Here is a 20,709-nt window from a genome sequence, read left to right as displayed (position 1 = left end):
ATCATTTGCAGACAAGATGATTCATTATTGAACGACAGAAAAGGATAAAAACGTTTATTTCAAAGAAAAAATAGCGGAATGCCACATACGCTTCAATCGTAATCGAGTCGGGATTGGATCTCAGTCGAATCGAGTCGAGCGTCAATCGACGCGGGACGCGGGTGAAACCGCGGGAGTCCAGCTAGTGATAAATAAAACACAACATAATTTTACGTATTTATTTAGCATATAGAATACCTACATTTACAAGTACTTGAGTGTAAATCAGGCTGACTCCTATCACGTGATTTTGTTCTATATTTCTATTCCAATAAAGAACAGCTTTAATTAAAATTGATCCTTACGCTGTCTTTATGAGGGTTAAATTACAGGAATAAAGTTCACATTAAAGGAGAAATGTAAAATTATTTTATCTTGCATTTTCGTTGCCTAGTAATAAACAATCAGCCTGATTTGCTAGCTAAATAATATTTACAACCTCACGAGGAGAAATACCGGATTCCACCAGAACTATACAAATTACTATTGCGAAGTACCTTTCTTGGAGCACCAGTAAATTATTAAGTCTATTTGTTTATAATATGTATAACAGGCGAAAATGTTTGACAAAATAGCTTGTAAAGTTATATTTTAACTACAAAAACGCATCGAAGTCTGTTTATCCGTTCAAGATTTACGAAACAACAAATATACACGGAGTGGTCAAACTTATATATACTTATAAGTAAACACACATCTTTTTGCGTCGTGGGTTAAAAAAAACAGTTTGCATTGTTGCCTAACTTTGGTTATAAAAAACCATATCTTGGTGGAATCAGGCGTTAAACTACAAATAAATAGTTTATTTTATAATCCGACAATATGGCTGGATACGGAAACACATCGAAAATGTATTATAAACAGCATAGCCTTTTATTTTTATGTAAAATTATAATATTTATCTATTTTATTGTCTGCCATGAACACAAATAATTTAAGTGTTACTATATAAAAAAATGAGAAAATATTTTACACTGAATAATTTTATAAACTGTGCAGACAGGTCTTATTAAAAACATAATTTATTTGTTTTATGTAGTAGAAAACTAAAAATACTAATTGTGTATGTATAATATATATCTTATTGTTTGGTTTTCGTACTAAAACTAAGATAAACTGTTTATTGCTATTTATAGTTAATTAGTAAACTATTGTAATGCATGGGAGGATTTTCTTAGGAAATATTTTAAGGCTTTGTTCAGGGAGTATGTATTATATTGCACGCTAAATCTGTAAAGTATGTTTGATTCTCATACATTTTTACCTTTTAATTACTTCCAGAAATGAACTTACTTTTACTCGTGAAAAATACAGTGTTTGATGAAAAATTAATTAATCTGAAAGCCTTTTTAACTTGTATTGAACATTTTGAAAAATTGTCTTTACCTTTGACTGACGAGATGGTGGGAGAGTGTCTAAATGCCGACATAATATAAATAACACTTAAATAAATAAATAATAAATAACTTAAAACTAAACAAGATATATTTGTAATTATTTACATTGCAGCGTAACGACTCAGCGTCGAGTACTAAATAGTAGTAGTAAATAATTTAAAATAAATAATATTTAAATGCAGATATACAGTCATTTTACTAGAATATATCTTAACTCTATAACGGTTTGACTTTCTCACGGACTGTTCTGTTAATTCTGATTAGGATTACCCTCTTTTAGATAATGGAAACTAAGCTAAACCTATAGGAGGATAGATCCTTATTTGCATTGTAACTGAGAATAAAAGAAAAGGGATAGATATGGTCCGAAACATGGAAATCTAAAACTACTGGACTATCTGTGAATTCTGCAGTCTTGCACGTAATTTGTGTTAGACTGAACGTAAACTATGGAAAAGATAGAAGAATATTTAAAATATTATGCATTGTTAAATCTTCAGTCCTTACAAAAACAATCCCAGATTTTTGTTTACCACATCATCAAGACATTTCTGATTGTCACATCCACCTTTTTGGATCATCATAAACAACCCGAAAATTCAATTTAATTTTTCAATACTAAAAATTGTAGGTTGGCAACACAAAAGCGAACCAACCTCTTTAGAAAAACCTAGATTGTCTGTGGGTACTATAGGTTGTTGACGGAGATGATTTGGTTGATCCAGCCGATGAAGGAAGATACCTTCACGTAGACTCCTGGCACGTCCTGCCGGCCGCAGCCGAAGCCCCATGAGACCAGGCCCACCAGCTCGTAGAAGCCGTCGTCTTGACATACTAGTGGTCCTCCGCCGTCACCCTGAGAAGAAGTAGATAAATAAAGAATTGTGCGAAATATGGAGAACGGTAGTTGTCTATTGGTTGCCTAATCCCGTTGTTACTAAAAACATAAACGTCCGTTTTTATTACAAAAAGGTCTCAAGGCCCATGTTATGCCTTGGGACTTCTGCAATGCAAAAATATTTATTTTAATGCTTAAAATTGACTGGTAAAGTATTTTAAGGCCCAAGTACATTGGAAACATACACTTCAGTTAGAACTTGGGTTTAAATCACTGTTAGTTTGGAACTTTTGAGGGGGTCTTCTGTGACAAAATTTTGTTAAATGATGCATGTATACCTAAAATATTGCACATATCTGCCTCTCTACATGCGGTAAAATAATAGTATGGAAGTCGATCCTGTACAATACAACTCCCATAATTTGACCCAATCTCAAACCTGTACCCCAAAGTCTTCAATATATTAAACACTGACCTGACAAGCATCATTGCCTGGCTCTCCTCCCGCACAGAAGGAGCTGGCGGGCAGTATGAAGATCTTCTCGGTGACCGCGTTCACCTTGCGGATGCACTCCGCATCGCTTACGATAGGTAGCTCGGCTTCACGCACTCGTAGGGGGATTGGGCCCGCTGGAATAGGACAATTTTTGTGTTAAAGTTTGATAGGAGAGGTCACAAAAGGTGACTGGTCTTTTCAACTAAATAAATACATACAGCTCTTCATTTTATGTCCATGCGAGGTAAACAGATGGTGTATTTTGGGCTCAAATCGATTGGAGGTCTATAAAATTTCATTGTGTAGAGAATAATCCTGATCTCATCATGATGATGGCAAGGACATTTAGAGATATAAGAAGGTAGATGGGTGGTGGTTTTGCAATGAATCGATGTAGGTAAGAATACTCACTTTCTCCCATATATCCATAGCCGGTGACAGTGCATCGCTTGCCGGCTGCGTGGCTCACTCCTCGCGCCGGTAAACACACCAGACATACTCCTAAAAACAAATAAACCTTTAGAGTGGTGTTTACAGTTTAAATCTTATTTATAAGATCCCACAAGACCGTTGAAAAATGTTTAAGTCATTCAGACGTTTTTATCCTAAAATTGATCTTTTATGAGGGTTACCTGAGGGTCCTTCACCTATATTGATTAGGTACAAAAAGTTCCTGTCTCATCCCTGAAAAGTTAACAACGACAATCATTATCTCTACCCACCTTCCTTAAGCTCAGCCTTTCCATGCAGCTTCAGCAGCGCGATATCATTGTCCAGCGTCTGGCTGTTATGGTTGTGGTGTATGTACGTGGTGGCCACTCGCAGCGTCTGCGCGCCGGGAGAGCCGTACTTGCGCGTTAGGTCGTGGTCTCCTACGCGCACGTAGATCGCGTCTCCTGAGCGGACGATGCTGGAAAATAAGGTTTAGTATAAAAGAGTGCTCAGAACCCATAATTTCTGAGAGTTAATAGTTAAAAACTTGATTATTGATGATTAAGCTGTCCACGAATCATAGTCATAGAAAAGCATATTGATGGATGGCAGAGGAAGAAGATTTTTGGTGATATGTCGGCTGATAGGTAGAGCCTCCATTATATTACACTGTAACTTATTCATCTTCACCTGGTCAGTTTTGAATAAGACCCTTAATGGTTACACAGAAGCAAGACAGACCTGTAAGAAACGTCACTTCCTTTACTTGGGTTCCTTAACTTGCTGTAGCAGCTCCATTCAAGGATTTAAAACTGAACAATAGAATCAACTCTTGCCCTTTCCGCTGGGGTTAAAAATCCAAATCCTAATGAGGGTACTAACTTGGTAACACAATGCGCGGCAGTAAGCACCCACTGGGTACCAATCAGTGCGGCGCCGCAGAGGTACTGGTTGAGCGAGTTGATGAGCGCCACCTGCCAGCACCACTCGCCGCGCTCGCCGTCCTCCCCGCCCATGACGCGGCCTGCGCGACGGGCTGAACGGGATGTCGTGCCTGGAGAATTAAAAAATTCTTTGGTTGGTGGGAAGCTACAACAGTTCGGGGACAAGGCTATATTTTATCCGGGTATAGATTCCCACTGGACGCGTGTGAAAATATCCAAAACTTTGATTATACACGGCGTGACATCCAAACTAGTCTGCTATAGTATCTCCAGATAAGATCTTGTATGAACCAGGCTGTTTGATCCCAGTACAATTTACTACGTGACAATATTAATCTTTATTTACCTTTGACTCCGCACACGTATTTATTGTATTTCTCAGTCGACGACAGCGTTGTGCCGTAGCTCGGCTCGTACGGCGCTGAAAATAATCACAAACACACGTTCTTTTAACATTCTTTAACAATAACTTGAGATTATGTTAAAAGGGGCTAATCAAATTATTTACTTGAGTTGATACATCAATATGCGAACTACAAGTTAAAAAGCAGGGATCCAAACTACAACTACATTAGTAAAAGCATTAAAACCAAGCATTTTCCCCTCTATCACCTAAAGTAAATACCTACATTCAATTTGACTTAATAGAACGTTATTTTGAGATTCACCCATTGGCGTGGTGTGAGTATGCGCGAGCGCAGTGGTGTAGTGTTGGTAGTTCGTGGTTGGCTGCGGCAGCGGCAGCGGCGCGCTCTCATTGGCTGGCCGGCCCCCCACCACTTCTAGAACCTTGGACTTAGGAGCGCAGCACTGGGTGCCTGCTTTCTTGCACTTGAATACATCTGTCATCTCCGCGTTCCCTGAAATAAGATCGAAAACATGGTCTTTAACATCTGTTTCACTAATACTCACGTTCGAAAGAACGGTTTAAGTTTTTCAAGGTAGGACTGCTTTGCATAGTGCTTAAAACTTTCACAAAGCAGCTCGCTGTCTGGAAGCTGATGGTGGTATCTGCCTCCTGATCTTCTTTTGGTGTGACAGGTTATCGTCCCCACCTTTTCAGTCCATGAGAGCAAAGGTACAAAGAGTGCACCTGTGTCTGTGCAAATGCTTGTACACAGACTCAGTCCTGTATATCCTGTAGTCTATATGTTTCCCTACCAGTGTGGTACTAAGGTGTAATACTCACGGAAGCAGGTGAAGGAGAGCAGCGAGACGATGCAGGACCCGGGACAGTCAGGGCGCGGGTCCGCGGGGGCGGGGGTCGTGGTTGTCGTCGTCGTCGTGGTGGTGGGACGTCTCGTTGTGCGAGGGGGCACTCTGAGGGAAGACGAGATAGTTTGGTAAGGTTTTAGGCTACTATGAAGAAACCAGGTTGATTTCGAATTCATTTGCAACAAGATGCAACCAAAGCTTAGTTACCGGGATGCATACCCCGTTGAAAATTTGTATTAGCAGTTTACAACGAGATATTTTTGTTTAATTTATGTCTTTTTTTGCCTGTGTTGTCCCACTGCTGGGCAAAGGCCTCACCATTTTGTTCTCCACACCTCTCGATCTTTTGAGTCTTTATTTCAGAGATCATTTCTTATTGAAGTCTTTATATACGCTGTCATAACATGTGCATAAAGTAAAATCATGTTTACCTTGTGTTATCACAGCACACCCATCCGTCAGCGTTGCAGTCAGTTCGGTGCAGGATGACGGCGGGAGGGTTGCAGAACGCGCGCATGATCGTGTGCATGCAGTGGCCCGGGCAGCGCGGCAGTGGCGGCTGGAAATAATTATATTATTTGTTTAAAATCTCATCAACGTTAGACAAAAACGTTCATAGTGTGTGTACCGTGGTGGTTAAGACACTTTCGCATCTTAAGAACCAGTGTACATAGTTTCTGTAAAAACCAAGCATAATGGTACAATCCAGGGGAAAGCCAAATAATTAATTAGCTCAAGGACTTCTAGCCTAGTTTCTCATCTTGACAAACCACACATAGATCTGTTTCAGTCAGAAAAGTCTAACACATCCTTCGCCTCCCTTGACAGGGGTAGGAGCCAATTGATAATTTGCATCCAAAAAAAGGCACAATTGACTTACAGTAAAAAATTTTTGTATGAATGTGTGTTTGACTTGATGAGGAGAATTTTACAGCGCCGATAGAGGGGAATTCCTCAATCCCAAATAAATGTGGATCAGGGAAGTACAAGAAGAAGATGTCAACTTACAGGAGTAGTAGTAGTAGGCCTCCTAGTAGTAGTCTCTACAGCCTTATTCTCGGTGATGCAGCAGACACCCTCGCCGGGACACACGGCGTCATCATCCACGTTATCGCACAGCAGAGAGAAGAGTCCTGAGATGCAGTCGCCGCGGCACTTGCGGCCGGGCCGGGGCTTTGGAGGGGGTGTTGTTGTTAGCTGTGGAGAGAAATATAGGTTTTAGAGATAGTTTGGGTTTTGGTTACGTTGTACTTAAATTGAAAGGGTTTTTGTATCATATAGATCAAGAAGTGTTGGTGAAGCGTCAATGTCTTTTTTTTTCAATGCAAATATTTATTCAATAATAAATTAAATACATAAGTTATTTTTCCCGCAACTTAAAACTTTATTTCGATCATTTTCATATTTATAATAACCCAATTGAGTCTCTGGTGATGATATCCGAACGACAATACTAGCTACCGCAGCGCCCATTGGTTCGTATCGAGTGTTCTAGAAGATACTCGCAACAAGCTAGCAGTGTTGCGTCTGGTCACCGCCAAGGACGGACGTAGTACTTCTCCCGCCGCCATTTGCATTGTGTCGAATACACACCGCTCCGCGTCATTATTTCCCTATATGTGATTTCCTGAAGATTCTCGTGTAATAAATTGAACCTGCTGCTAGAAGACATTGCGGACTTGTAGTGCAGTGCTGATTTCACGAGTTTTAACCAGTCCACCGGTGGATGAACCTAGATTTAGCTCGCCGGCCGGCAGCCCTTACCGCGACCACGCGCCCTGGAACGAGGCATCTTCACATCTCACTGGTTCTAAGTGAGGTCCCTGGATTCACAAGGTACGTGGGCTTTATTGCTGCAAATAGTTGTAGTGGTATTGGTGTCTAACTGAATATCATCGGCAGGGATTTAATTGAATTACGATTTGAGTTTCACCGCCATATTGTTTTTCCCGCATTCGATTTTCAAGATTTGAAATCACCGCTCCCGCATCCCGCACTTCTCTTTTCTTTCTTCATTCCACCTTTTCAATTTGTCCCAATTAAATCCATTAATTTTTTATTATTTTTCCCCGATGAGGCTATTTACACGCCTCATCAAGTGTTTTTGCTTTTCTTTGGTTTATATAGACAGTTTACCCTCTCAAAAGGCACTAGGTATATATAAGTTATTGTACATATAGAATTTGACAGTTTCTTAGTTTTCTTTGGCTAATATAAGTAACCTATAAGCCTATTGAAAGCTTGAAAGCCTTTTACGTGGAACGATATACCGACAAAATAGATTGTGTTCCAGCCCAGTCCAAAAATGTCAAAAAGTCAGAACAATGTAAGTTGTGTTAGTGATCTAAATAGATCAAAAATTGGATTGGCTTTTAAACAAGAATTACCATACACTTTTTTGATTTGATCACCTCGGACATATTGCACAACTTAGCTTTCATCACTTATGGCTAATTTCTTTAACATACATAAACTATTAAACTAGATACTAACCGCAGTAGTCGGCCGTTTAGTAGAATACTTCTTCTCATTCGGCACGACTAGGTCCGGGGGAGGTCTGTCTCCGTAGTTATCCTTGGAGACGCAGCACAGCCGCCCCTTGACGCACAGGTCCGGGGAGTTGAGATACGCCTCGCAGTACTGAGAGAGACGGGATTCTACGCATACGCCGGGACATGCGATGTTACCTGGAAAGTTACGGATGATGGGGTTAGATTGGTGAGGATAAACATACATAGAAGACTGCAGAGCTTTTTCTTCTTATCGTGCAGGCTGTTTTAATATGGATGTGGCTGGGATAATTACCTAAAAACTACCAGTAAGTTAGGAAGAAACATGATCTCATGGTGATTTCTTTCATGACCCAAAACCATAAAGAATAGAGGAGATACAAAAGTCTTTGGTGCTACAGGAGCCTTACATTTATAGAGATAATTCATAACATACAATGATAGTATAGACAAATTCAAAAGTAAATTTTCCTCCTTTCCCAAAAGACCCACAAGTCATCACCAAGTTTTTGCGCACAGAAAACAAACAACAAACTGCAATTAATTCCGTTCTAATACAGTCATGATGATTTTGTTTTGTACATAGCTATGTAACTGTATCATTTGTATCTTACTACGAACAAGACGGGTGCGTCCTGCGGGGGCGAATCAACGCGAATGCGAAGCGATTTGAAGCGAATTCAAAGATGTACGCTTCACCATGCCTTACCACGCCACATTACGTAGGGCACTTCAAAACAAATCGACTGTTTGTTCCTTGCATCTAGTTTGCTCACAACCTCATAATCGTTTATTCAAATAAGGCTGATAAATCTGCGCTTTTCGATCGTCAACAACAAAAGCCCCCAAAACACCCTCCGTTCTTAACTTCCTACGTGCTAGGAAAAAGTGGCACAACAAACTCGCCAGCAACACAGGTCTGTCTTAATATTACAATTTCAATACAAAATTATGTCATTCATCAGGTACATGATAAAGAAAAAGATTGCATGACATGTCATGATGTATATTAATCCTAATAGTTAATAGGGTGTACCTAATAATTACCACTGTTTTTGTATTTGTCTTGCGGCGCCTCCGTGGTGGCGTCCTCGTAGTCGTCGTACGATACTGTCGTGTGACGCGTCGGTCGCGGACGCTGGGTCGTTACCAATGTCTCATCTGAAACGTAGAGAAGGCCAGTTTTAAATACAATCTGGGAAAGGCAATCTGTCTTCTTTTTATCATAATTATAGTCTTTGCCCGGGTCTGGGGAATCCTTGTGCCCGGGTCATCTGGCTTGTAAACACACATGGAATAAGTTACTGATATAAAATGTCGGTCCTGCGCTCGATCTCTCTCCGGTCGTGTCGGATTGCCGTCCCATCGGGCTATGAGAGTGAAGGAATAGGGAGTGCACCTGTGTCTACGCAAATGCTTGTGCACTATAATATGTCCTGTGCAGTTGGCTGATCTCCTTACATGAGAACAGCCACCGTAGCCGACCATCTGCTAGGAATACATCATTATAAAGTGAACAGCTAGGTATGTGGTTTATGCTAATGGTCAAATAATCTAATATACCACCAGCACCATTCGCGTTCAATTGAAAGACGAGGGTTGGAAACTATACCATCTGCCACTCTGACGTGCCGGGGCTTCGGCTCCTATAGTGTACTTACTGCTAGTCTCAGCGGCACAGCACTTCATGGTGGGCTGCGGGCACTCCACCTCGTCCAGCACCTCTGTGCACAGCAGAGCCGCCAGCGTGTGCATGCAGGTGCCCGGGCAGTTCTTCGCCTCCACCTGCGTGTCCAGGGTGTCCAGCAGACCTGCAACAGTGGGGATTAAGAGTTAGACAAAATGTGGGTAGGTTGATCAAGAAATGCATGATCTACTGAGAATGTATCGAAGATCGCTTTCGCGCTAGCGGACTTTGCGCTTGGTTTTTCCACGCGGCAATGCTCGGTTCCTAAGGTAATTCAGACACAAAAGTAAGCTACAGAAATTCCATAACGACGCGATACTTATTCCTTTAAAATGCTACTTGACCATTTATTCCCGTAAAAACTCTATTTCTTCACATTGGGAGCATAACTCATTTCACTTGTTTTTCTCTCATTCAATATTCGACGTTAACCCATGTAATTGGGTGCCTACATCACTATTATTCCAAGTGAATCATAGCAAAGCCTTAACATCTAACTAGGCCATCATGTTTAATTACGGCCGAGCCTAATTTCCTGGTATTTGCCGGCTATCTACAAAAATGGCAGCGTCGGTCCGTTACCGCCGGCCGCATTCTGAGCACGCGGCGCCCGCGCCGACCCGACGCCGACGCCAGCGATAGTTCACAGATCAGGAACGTGGTGGCTCCACAATATTCATATTGAAACATTCCAACAATACCAAGAGATTCGTGTGAATGTTACTTAGGAGATGACGGCAGATAAACACATGCTTCGCCGACTACAGATAAAATTAGGATATGGACAGGAGGATGATGATAATTTTTTTCAAATCTTAATGTGTTCCATCATTGGGTATTATGTATCATCATTATCAGCCCTATTTACTGACCCACACTTGGATTGAAACCTCTTTTCATACAAAGCCTATGATGCATTTTCGCATTCCACAGACCCAATTATTTACCATGCAATCAATAAATCATCAATACTACCACTCTGAAACCAACTATAAACAAGTCAAGAGCATCAATCTAATCCTCGCCGGCCGGTCTCCCAAACCCGCGGAACCACATTCCTATACTCCCATGGTGCTCTAAAACGGAGTGCCGTTAGCTCCTCCCGGCCGATGGATGGGTGACCGTCCCTCCCCGTCCCTCCCCGTCCCTCCTCCGTCCCTCCCCGTCCCTCTCCGGCGCGACCTCACGCCACTGACACAGAATTAGTTGAGCCAAATGAAAGGAAAACAGCCGACGACCTCGTTGATAGGCGTCAGCGGGACTATGTGTGCATGTACTATTGTCTTAATTACTGAAGGTGATAAAGTATGAAGGATTTGTCGTTATATAGCCTTTGTATTTTGGGTATTTTTGATAGTATCTTACTACGAAATTTAACATGGAATTTTGCCAAAATTATGCACTTGAAACAATACTTTTCTTGACACGATTTTTTTGTCAGGATCATTCCTTAAACCCATCAAAAATCCCACCAGTATATAACTTCCAAAAAACCCCAAAAACATTAGTAAATCTTATTATTCTCCTGGCACAACCGTATCTCTCTGCCAAGAAGGTCTCTCTTGAATTACGCCAGCTGTCGCGAAACCGTTACCCGATGACCTAATGCGCTTGCGCCGGTGAAATCGCCCGCCAGCGCCGAAAACGAAAGTATATGCGTGTGCCGCGGGACGAGCTGAAAGGGCAGGTAGCGCCACGTGATGGAGTGGGTATGCGAGGTGGTCTAGGATGGCAGAAATAGAAGTAAGATTTATTGGTGACTAAGTGACTTCATTGATATATTTTTTTTAAAGCACGTATATAAAATTTATTTTGAAAATAATATGTGCTTATTGGATAAAATATGTTGTATGTAGTTAGTTGCAATATGAGATACAAAAAGTAAGTAATTGAAAGCCTCAGAGTACACAGACTACACTTCGTACACTTCACTTCACCCAGATCAGAACTACTTAGGTACTCCATGAACGAGCTAGGCTATCCAACTCTGGAAGAATTTCATAATCAGTCGAGTAATTGCTGGAAATGGTGTGCATAACAAATAAACTCTTAAGCTGTATATTATATTCCTATAGATAGATGTTAAATATTTGTCATCATCTATTTTGCATATTGTTATTATTATTTCTTAGGTAAATCCGACGCGTCTTTTGCGTCGTATTTCCTCAAAGGCCACTGACTTGGCATTCATCTCGATCCATTCAGTAGAACAGTTCGACAGCTGTACTTACAGTTGTTCTGGGCCGCGATTCTACTAATTTAACAAGCGACACACGATTCACATTCGACTGAGATCCAATCACGACTGAATTGTGATTGAAATCTATGTGGCATTCTGCAATTTTTTTTACGATTGCAATATGATAGACCAAATGGCAGACCAATCGCAAACCAATCGAATCATTGTCAAGTCATTGGAGATTCAATTTCTATTCAATTTTGACATTATTAACTTAGCAGAATCGGGCTCCTGTTATAATGTTGGACAAGGTAAAACCACTTGTATGTATTGTCATCACGTTTGTTTAAAGGAGTTCAAATTATTTGAGTAGAACATGCCAAATTGTGAATAAAAAACATTTGCTCTCTTTTAGTGAGTATTTCTCGAGTTCTCTCAGTTGAGAATTTTTTACAAAATATTTGTTTGCAAAAGTTTAACCGTGAAATCCTAAGGATTACAAATTATGCAACCTAAATTGTTAAAATACATACAAGAAATCAAGTTCAACCGATTTTTATCGGCTAGTTTGGCTTCTAAAAATATATAATATTGCCATCTACAAATCAAAGTTTTTAAAATGCCAGTAAACATACAACAAATATACATCGCAACACAAAACTTTTTTTTTTTTTTTGTTAAAACTCTGATATAGCCAATATCAGTTGTCGACGCGAATCTGCAAAACGAGTTGTTTATAAGTAAAAGGCTTAAAGGACAATCCATTTCTTCCAAGACAATGTTTGCATTACATTGTATAAACTCATTTGATTTTAAGTTGAATGGCGAAATCTCTTTCCTCTTCTTATTTTTCTTGATAATTTATATTTATTGTAGTTAATAAATCTCCAATGTTTACACAGTAAAAAATAAAGTTATTAACAAACAAGAAAGTGTGACTTAAAAAAGAAAAATCCTCATATTGTTAAACAAAACAAATTGTTTATAAACACGATAATCACAGTCGCATTCTGTTATTGTACACGCAAATAAACTATAACATTTTCCAATTACTAACAGCTTATAAATGTATATTTATTAAGTAAGTATATAGACAAACAATATGTCTGTCTGATAAGTATTTAATAAATAATCAATAGATCAGGCATCGAGGTGCTTTCTACGGGGTCGTTGACCGCGCGAAAGTCGCTGCCACGGCTATGATACAACGCACTGACTCCATGTGACGACGAGTCGCAATTTCATCATTACACCCTAGTTTACAATTAATTCAATTAATTGACACTAAGTTTACAATTTAATTGAACAAAGTTGGAAAATTGCGAACAAAAGACATCAACGCGTTGCTCGAGTTTACAATTTTTGTGAAGTTGTTCAATTTAATTGAACATTTTGAGTGTAAAAGTTTTACACTGATATCATTTTACACTTTTTGACCTTTTTTTTACTAGAACTCGTATGAAATCGTACTTGCATACTAGTTATTTTCTAAAACAAGGAAACAACAAAGCGTAAACAATAATTCAAAACTTCGAAATCTCTAGAACATTCCGGAACTGCAAATGAAACTCAGTACACCTGTGTAAATACTCACATACATACACACAGACTGTTTTACATATTAATTCACTTTCAGCCGGCGTGCCGCATGTGATGTTTTCACCGAGTTTCAGAGTCTCGCGAAATAATAATTATCTACATGTCATAGTAATAACGTGTTTCAGACTGTGCGTTTGTTTAATACGGCTATTATTGTGTTTTGCCTTGTTAGCGATTTGATCTTAATTTGGTTTGTACATGCGATTTTGTACCGTTTTCGGAAGTTTTGTTATAATATGTGCGTTACATGTAATGTGCTTTTAGAAGTCAATATTTACTGCTATACTAATGTGTGTTTTTGCTTATATATGCCTTATTACATGTCTTTTTAACCCTACAGTTGACAGATATAAAATGGTTTGAGGCATTAAATCTGTCAACCACAATGTTCTTAATATGTGTAAAAATCTTAAATAATGTCATTATAAAGCTGCCAAATTCGATCTAACAGCCAAACCCAAATTATTTCAACCTACAAATACCTCTCAAACAGACACCTGATACGATACATACAAATATACAAACTGACAAACCGAACAAAACCTGATTGTCAATAGCAATCGATCGTGGGACCGAAGCTGACCGCAGGCGTCGTCGCGTCTGCAGGACTTTCTCCCATCCCCCCACCTCGCCCCACCTCGCCCCACCCCGCCCCACCCCGCCCCAACCCAGGGGCAGAGATTACGCGACATTGAATGTGATAGAGGTTGAATAATCTCTTATATTGTGGCGTCATGTTTTTATCAATGGTTTGTAGACGTTTTTGGGCGTTTTTTTGTGAATTAACTCGCTTGGCTTGAAAGTACACGTAATAGTTTTTTTTTGTATGTTTTGCTGAAGTTTTGTGACAATAATATTTTTTAGTTGAATTCTATGTTTTCGTGAACGACTACAATTTCTTTCATATTTTTACAATATTCATCAATGACACAGTTTTTACTTAAAAAGTCTAACATTTGAGTAGACAACAAGTAGTAAATTGACTAAAGAGATTTATTTTTCATCATCATCATCATCTCCTGAGCCTTTTCTTATGTTGGGGTTGAAGAGATTCATTTTACTATTTTACTCTTTAATCTATAGCTTTACATTCATAAATCCTACACTCAAAAAAACATACATATCTACAATATAAAATAACTACAAGCATAGCACAATAATATTATATTATTATATTAAATTAACACTGAATCACAGTATATATGTAACGAAGTGAAATGTGACCACTTATGAATCACGCGGCGACATATATCGTCGTCAAACGGCCGCCGATTCATTAAACGCTGACCAATGAGGCTTTCTTTTTCTTTCTGCTTGCCGCGGTTACGAAACTGATGGGTGACGAAGGTTTTGAGTTCCCTGAAATTGTTGCCGGATGTTTTTGAGTAGATGTAATTGTGTGATTCAGAGGAAGTTGTGTTTTATTTAAATATCTCTTCTGAGAAGAATAAAAACATCAATAAGAATCTACTTTGACTGGTATAAGTAAATCAAATGGCGTTTCATACAAAAAAAAATATGTTTACTCATAAATATTACTTTACTTGCTATTGCTGCTATTCTGATGCATAAGCCATATTAAATTACTGTATTTTTTTATGAAAATCCATCCATATTTTTAATGTAAGACTAACAAACACACAGACCTTTAAAAACTCGCATTTTTATATTAGTACGATGTCGAATATTTATCATTAACTGCATACTTAATAACTAAAACAGAGCAGATGATTTTACGTACAAAAATATTCAATTACTATCATAACAACAATAATAAACCAATTGAATTGAACAACAACATATTATAATCAATTACAATGACAGAGCAATGGTCCGCGCGTTGATGTCTTTTGTACGAGCGCACCGGAATTGGTACAAGAATGTCATAAACCTAGTTACGTTGGAACCAATTACATTGAATTGCCAAAACTGTTTACAACTTGAGTTGTAAAATTTTAGTGTAAAAATGTATAAAGAAAGTAAGCTGAAAATAGTGGCAGTAGTATTTTAGTGTAAACCATTTCAGTTACTTATTTAGGTTACCGTTGCATTTCAGTCACTTATTTCACTTTACTGTTGCCATACTAAGTTTTAGAAGCCTTATATTATATCACATATATGTATTTCTAAAAGGGTTCAAAATCATTGTTTCTGAGTAAGAATAGTATTTCACTTTAAAAAATATTTTGACCAGAAAAAAAGAAGTAACATTACTCCTTAACATAATGGTTTTCGTTAGGCATGAGTAATAATATTAACAGTACATAGTTATCGTTTTTTTGTTATTTTTCTATTCAATAGCAATACACAATTCTTTCACATTTTAAAATATCGAATAGAAATACCTACTGAACTATTATCTATAATTCTTCTAATAATTTTTATTGTTCTTCCGCTAGAAACAAACAAAACTACATGTTACAGTATCAGTGATAAGGTGCGTGCGCGCAAGTTTAACGGCGCACAGCGGTACCGCGCCCCATATACCACCAGCCTTACTCACACACTGTAGCTCGGACACATTCTACATACATTGTGTACTGATAACGCATGTATTCATGGCTTAAAAGTTTAAATAAAACTACTTTTACGGATTTTATCGCGGTTATATTATGTAATCCCGACGTTTCGAATCCTTTACAGCACTCATGGTCACGGGCAGACTAGGTGTTGGTCGTCTTGATATTATAGGTTCACATAGTTTGTTCATTATTATTGACAATCCGATTCACGCAAAACGAGCTCACTGTATCCTTAGGTCGAGCAGTTTTTGGCTTGGATTTAGATTTAATAGTTTCTATGATGGGGTTCCAACTTCCAAGCAGTGTAAAATTTATATGGGTGGCCCAATTTTAACTGGATTTTTAGTGACATATAAGTGATATAACAATCAGTTACATAGGCTTCTTTTAAGTTTATAGTTCTTGTAGTTAAACGCGAGTGAAACCGTGGGAATCAGCTATATACATATGTAGTAAGAAATAGAATTTTAGTGTTTATTTATTGATATGGGCAGATATTAATGTTATTTATAGCCAACTTTTCCACTTAAATATTGCTTTGAAATCCCTATAATTGTCTATTTATATCCGTAAAGCAAGCTTATTACCGGTGCTGTGAAATTTCTCACGTTATGGAAAACTCACAAATAACTTAATGAGTTTTTAATTTGAATTCCAGTTATTTTATTACTTTTACCTTCTACGTATGTTACGTAAAAGGTTTACAAAATAGTATAAAAAGTTTCAAGTAAGTTTATTTCTATACTAATCATTTATTTGCGAAGGATTTGAAAAATTCTTTCACCGTTAGGAACCTTTATTATCCCCGAGAGACAAGGGCTATATTTTATCTGGATACGAGAAGTAGCCTCTACGGGATATGGTAAACCGATAGTTAGAAATAAAAAAAATACCCGGTTTAATAATACAATGACTGAAAATCCAAGACTGAAGAATTTGAACATATAATCAAATCAGATAGGCAGTCGCTCCTTGTAAAACCCTGGTAAGTAGTCCGCTACATTCGAATAGACTGGAAGCCGACCCCAACATAGTTGAGAAAAGACTAGGCAGATGACATAGTGATAGTAACCGAACGTTATCGCTAAACCGTCCGTAACAACAAACAACACAAGACGTGGTTACACAACACGTTCCGTACAATCAATTAGATATACTTTCCGTTTCCGTTTGCACAAAAAACGAGGAAATTACATTCAGCTGTACCGCGAATTTCTAGCTTTATACCTCGAGGAAATCAATTGTTGGATTATGGAATACTGTAGCAGATCATATCATCTATTTCCTTCATATATTCCTTATCCTCCGAGCCTTTTCCCAATCATGTTGGGGTCGGCTTCCAGTCTAACCGGATTCAGCTAAGTACCAGTGCTTTACAAGAAGCGACTGCCTATCTGACCTCCTCAACCCAGTTACCCGGGCAACCCGATACCCCTTGGTTAGACTGGTGTCAGACTTACTGGCTTCTGACTACCCGTTACGACTGCCAAGGATGTTCAATGACAGCCGGGACCTACAGTTTAACGTGCCATCCGAAACACAGCCAATGGTGTCTAAGATATACTTAGAAAGTACATACAAACTTAGAAAAGTTGCATTGGTACTTGCCTGACCCGGGATCGAACCCGCGCCCTCATACTTGAGCTTGGTCCTTTACCCACTAGGCCACCACGACTTTTTTCATATATTCCTTAGCATAGCAACAAATTATGATTAATCCTTATTGGTTCTCATCAGATTCACTAATCTTCTTATATTTTGCTGTTCGTTAGTCTGACTAAAGCTCGAGAATGGATGGACCGATTTGGCTTTTTTTGGTTTCAAAATGTTCGCGTTATCAGCTAGTATAATATATAATCCACCTGTCTTTCTCTCTTGTTATATAAACTGCAGAATGCTTGAATCACTACAGTTGCACTGGTTTTGTTTATTTACATAACATCAACCAATGACTTACTGCTTCTCCAGGCGGTTTCTTCTCACACTAATCGAGAAACATTCTCAGATTACTAAAACTAGTGAAAGAAAATCTTGTCAACTATCAAAGACGTACGTAAACAAGCTAGACAATGTTAAAACATAATACCTAAGTATGTAAGTCAGGGGCCCGATTCTCCTAAGTTAATAATGTCAAAATTGAATAGAAATGGAATCGCAATAGCAGTTTTAACCATATAGGGCATTCTGCTACTAATATAAGACCAATCGTATTCCAACGACATTCAATTGGTTTGCGATTGGTCTGCCATTTCGTTGATTTTGGTCTATACCGTACCTAGTTTGCTCTACAATCATATTGCAATCGTGAATCATTTGCAAACAAAATTATTCATTATTAAATGACAGAAAACGATAAAAACATTCATTTCAAAGAAAAAATAGCGGAATGCCACATAAGCTTCAATCGTAATTGAGTCGTGATTGGATCTCAGTCGAATGTGAATCGTATGTCGGTTAAGTAAAATTAATAGAATCGGGCCCCAGGACATTGACATCCTTGGCAGTCGTTACGGGTAGTCAGGGGCCAGTAAGTCTGACACCAGTCTAACTAAGGGGTATTTACTGGGTTGCCCGGGTAACTGGATTGAGGAGGTCAGATAGGCAGTCGCTCCTTGTAAACCACTGGTACACAGCTACATTCGGTTAGACTGGAAGCCGACCCCAACATAGTTGGGAAAAGGCTCGGAAGATGACTGAGCCCTAACTCTGCTCTCATACAAGACGAGAAGTTCAAACGATGTCATTCACACAAACACACAAACTATAAATTAACACCTGCTCACTCAATGAAAGTAACAAAGTCATATAAAAAGTGTGAAAATATTTTAAAATGTATATGTATAAGGAAAATATGCTCAAGTAGGTTTTGCTCTGTCATGAAGAAGTATGTAGAGTTACTTTTTTGGTGACTATTGTACATGGGCAGGTTTACAGTATATTTATTTAACCAATGGTTTAAATCCAATTCACAGTACACAAACGCAAATCCACATTAATAATGCCTAAATAGAGATTGTGATTTTGTTAATTATTTTCTGCCAGAAGTGCACCACAGAGTTTTTCTCACAGAACAACCAGTTTTTCCACATACACAAGGTCCACAAACTCCCAGTAAAAAACCTTCAAAATCCACCAAAAACAAGACACTTCTGCAATCCACTATAATCTACAAAGGGCATATGATACGAACTTGTATTAAGTATACTTTTAACAATATAAAGAAAGTAATGGTTGTTCACCATACGAGGCGCCTCATGCGAATAGGGTCATTGTTCTATCTGACACGAGATCACGGTCATCTCGCCCGATCTTTGGCACAGATTGAGGCAGGTCAGGTATTTCATTACTAATTCTGTCTAGATCAAGCAAAAAATCTAGCTTTAGAAGTATTTGTAATGTAAATAGGCACGTAAGAATATGTAAACACAAGTTTGAGGATAAACGTTTTAGAAGTCACGTCTGCTTTTGCATTCTATTTGTTGATGCGAAAGATTATTTTGTGTAAACAACCAAGCACCCAAGTTTTGCTGGAGTATAAATAGTTTTAAAAAGAATCTATATGACTTATAACTTTGTAATAGTTGTTTGTATAAGGAAAACAAGAGATTCACTTCAGCATACAAAAATGAAATGGCACAAATAAATCTCATTAGTTTATCATCGAAAAGTTTAATCTAATGTATGTATCTATTAACCCTGAAAGTTAGTAAACCCCTAAATTTTCCGCGTCAAATACATCTGCCTAAAAGCACATAAATATTTGAACTTTATCAGGTACACCAATTTTTACATTTTTGATTTTACAACTAATTAAAGTAGTTGACATAATGGGCGGTCTTATCACTAAGAGTGAGCTCTTCCTGACAACCCTAGGATGGATTGAGACGAGAAAGAACAGAATAAATATGTTTGTATCAGCTTCCAGTCTTAACCCGATGCAGCTGAGTACCAGTATTTCAAATGGACTGCCTATCTGACATCTGTAACTTAACCACAACTTTTACAGCATCTAAAAGTTACTAGTTTCAACTATTCCTCAAATTGGAACACCAAAACATGCAATTAACACAATTCTCAATTAAAGTATGTTAATGTTACCCAAGTTAAAAGAGGAAGTACTTCTTAATTTGTTACTTTAATGCTCTGTTTGTCCGTTTAATCGGTTCGTGGACGGATGTGGACCAAGAAAGTAAGAGACAGCATGTGTACCGAGCGTGGCAAGCTGGCTCTCTGCCTATACTGTAGCTGACCTAGCGTGAATAAGACTTTGGACACTTTCAAAGGTGATCTAGACTACAATTTTTATATTATTTGTATATTTTATAGATAAAGTATAGATTTCGTGATGAATTTTATGAGTTTAATGTGTTTTACGCGCTTAAAATAATAATAACTTAGATAAAAACCAGTTAGTTGATGATTTTCATTAACATGCGTCCGTCATATCATTTTTGGAAAGTCTGAATACTTGGAGTACCGTTATATTGTTGGCAACACCTTTACAATACGCAATATACATATTTTGACACACTAAAATTTCTTATACGAAAAAAAAATATTTTATAAGAAAATTGGAAATAGAAAATCTGGCACAGGATGGAAATATGGGTGACGCAGATGTGGTGTAAATTTTCTTTGGTCTCACCGGACAGCAGGGAGCTGGCGAATGACTCCTGGGCTCGTGAGGAGGGTGGGGCGGCCAGGGCCAACAGGAACACGATCCGTGCCACTGTCATGGTGTCACTGTGACGTCACTGGGGCAGAGCGTCTCGCATGGCGCGTCCACTGGTCGAATCGCGCGCGCGCGCACTGGCCGCTACACAAGCCAGCGTGTTTGGCTGCGTAAGCGCC

General features: G+C 38.6%; 1 protein-coding gene across 1 annotated transcript; it reads right to left on the bottom strand.

Moving 5' to 3' along the window:
- Nucleotides 1-1,837: 1,837 nt before the first annotated feature.
- LOC110376766 (protein masquerade) lies at nt 1,838-20,709 on the bottom strand. Its single transcript, XM_064040871.1, has 14 exons — nt 20,504-20,709; nt 9,533-9,682; nt 8,919-9,032; nt 7,855-8,048; nt 6,370-6,558; nt 5,793-5,920; nt 5,336-5,466; nt 4,776-5,006; nt 4,493-4,567; nt 4,085-4,256; nt 3,493-3,680; nt 3,182-3,271; nt 2,750-2,904; nt 1,838-2,292 (listed from the first exon to the last, which is right to left on the bottom strand). Exons 1-14 carry the CDS (start codon nt 20,592-20,594, stop codon nt 2,125-2,127), a joined length of 2,076 nt encoding a protein of 691 aa, XP_063896941.1. The 5' UTR covers nt 20,595-20,709; the 3' UTR covers nt 1,838-2,124.

Source organism: Helicoverpa armigera, chromosome 23, assembly GCF_030705265.1.
Source record: "Helicoverpa armigera isolate CAAS_96S chromosome 23, ASM3070526v1, whole genome shotgun sequence".
Lineage (NCBI taxonomy): Eukaryota > Metazoa > Arthropoda > Insecta > Lepidoptera > Noctuidae > Helicoverpa > Helicoverpa armigera.
This window is presented reverse-complemented; position numbering and strand designations above follow the sequence as displayed.

Coding starts and splice junctions, on each gene's coding strand:
- LOC110376766 (XM_064040871.1), bottom strand. CDS start 20,594: ATGACAGTGGCACGGATCGTGTTCCTGTTGGCCCTGGCCGCCCCACCC. Junction 3,272..3,492: donor AAAGGCTGAGCTTAAGGAAG/GTGGGTAGAGAT, acceptor ATTTGTTTTTAG/GAGTATGTCTGGTGTGTTTA. Junction 2,293..2,749: donor CAGGCAATGATGCTTGTCAG/GTCAGTGTTTAA, acceptor ACTTCTTCTCAG/GGTGACGGCGGAGGACCACT.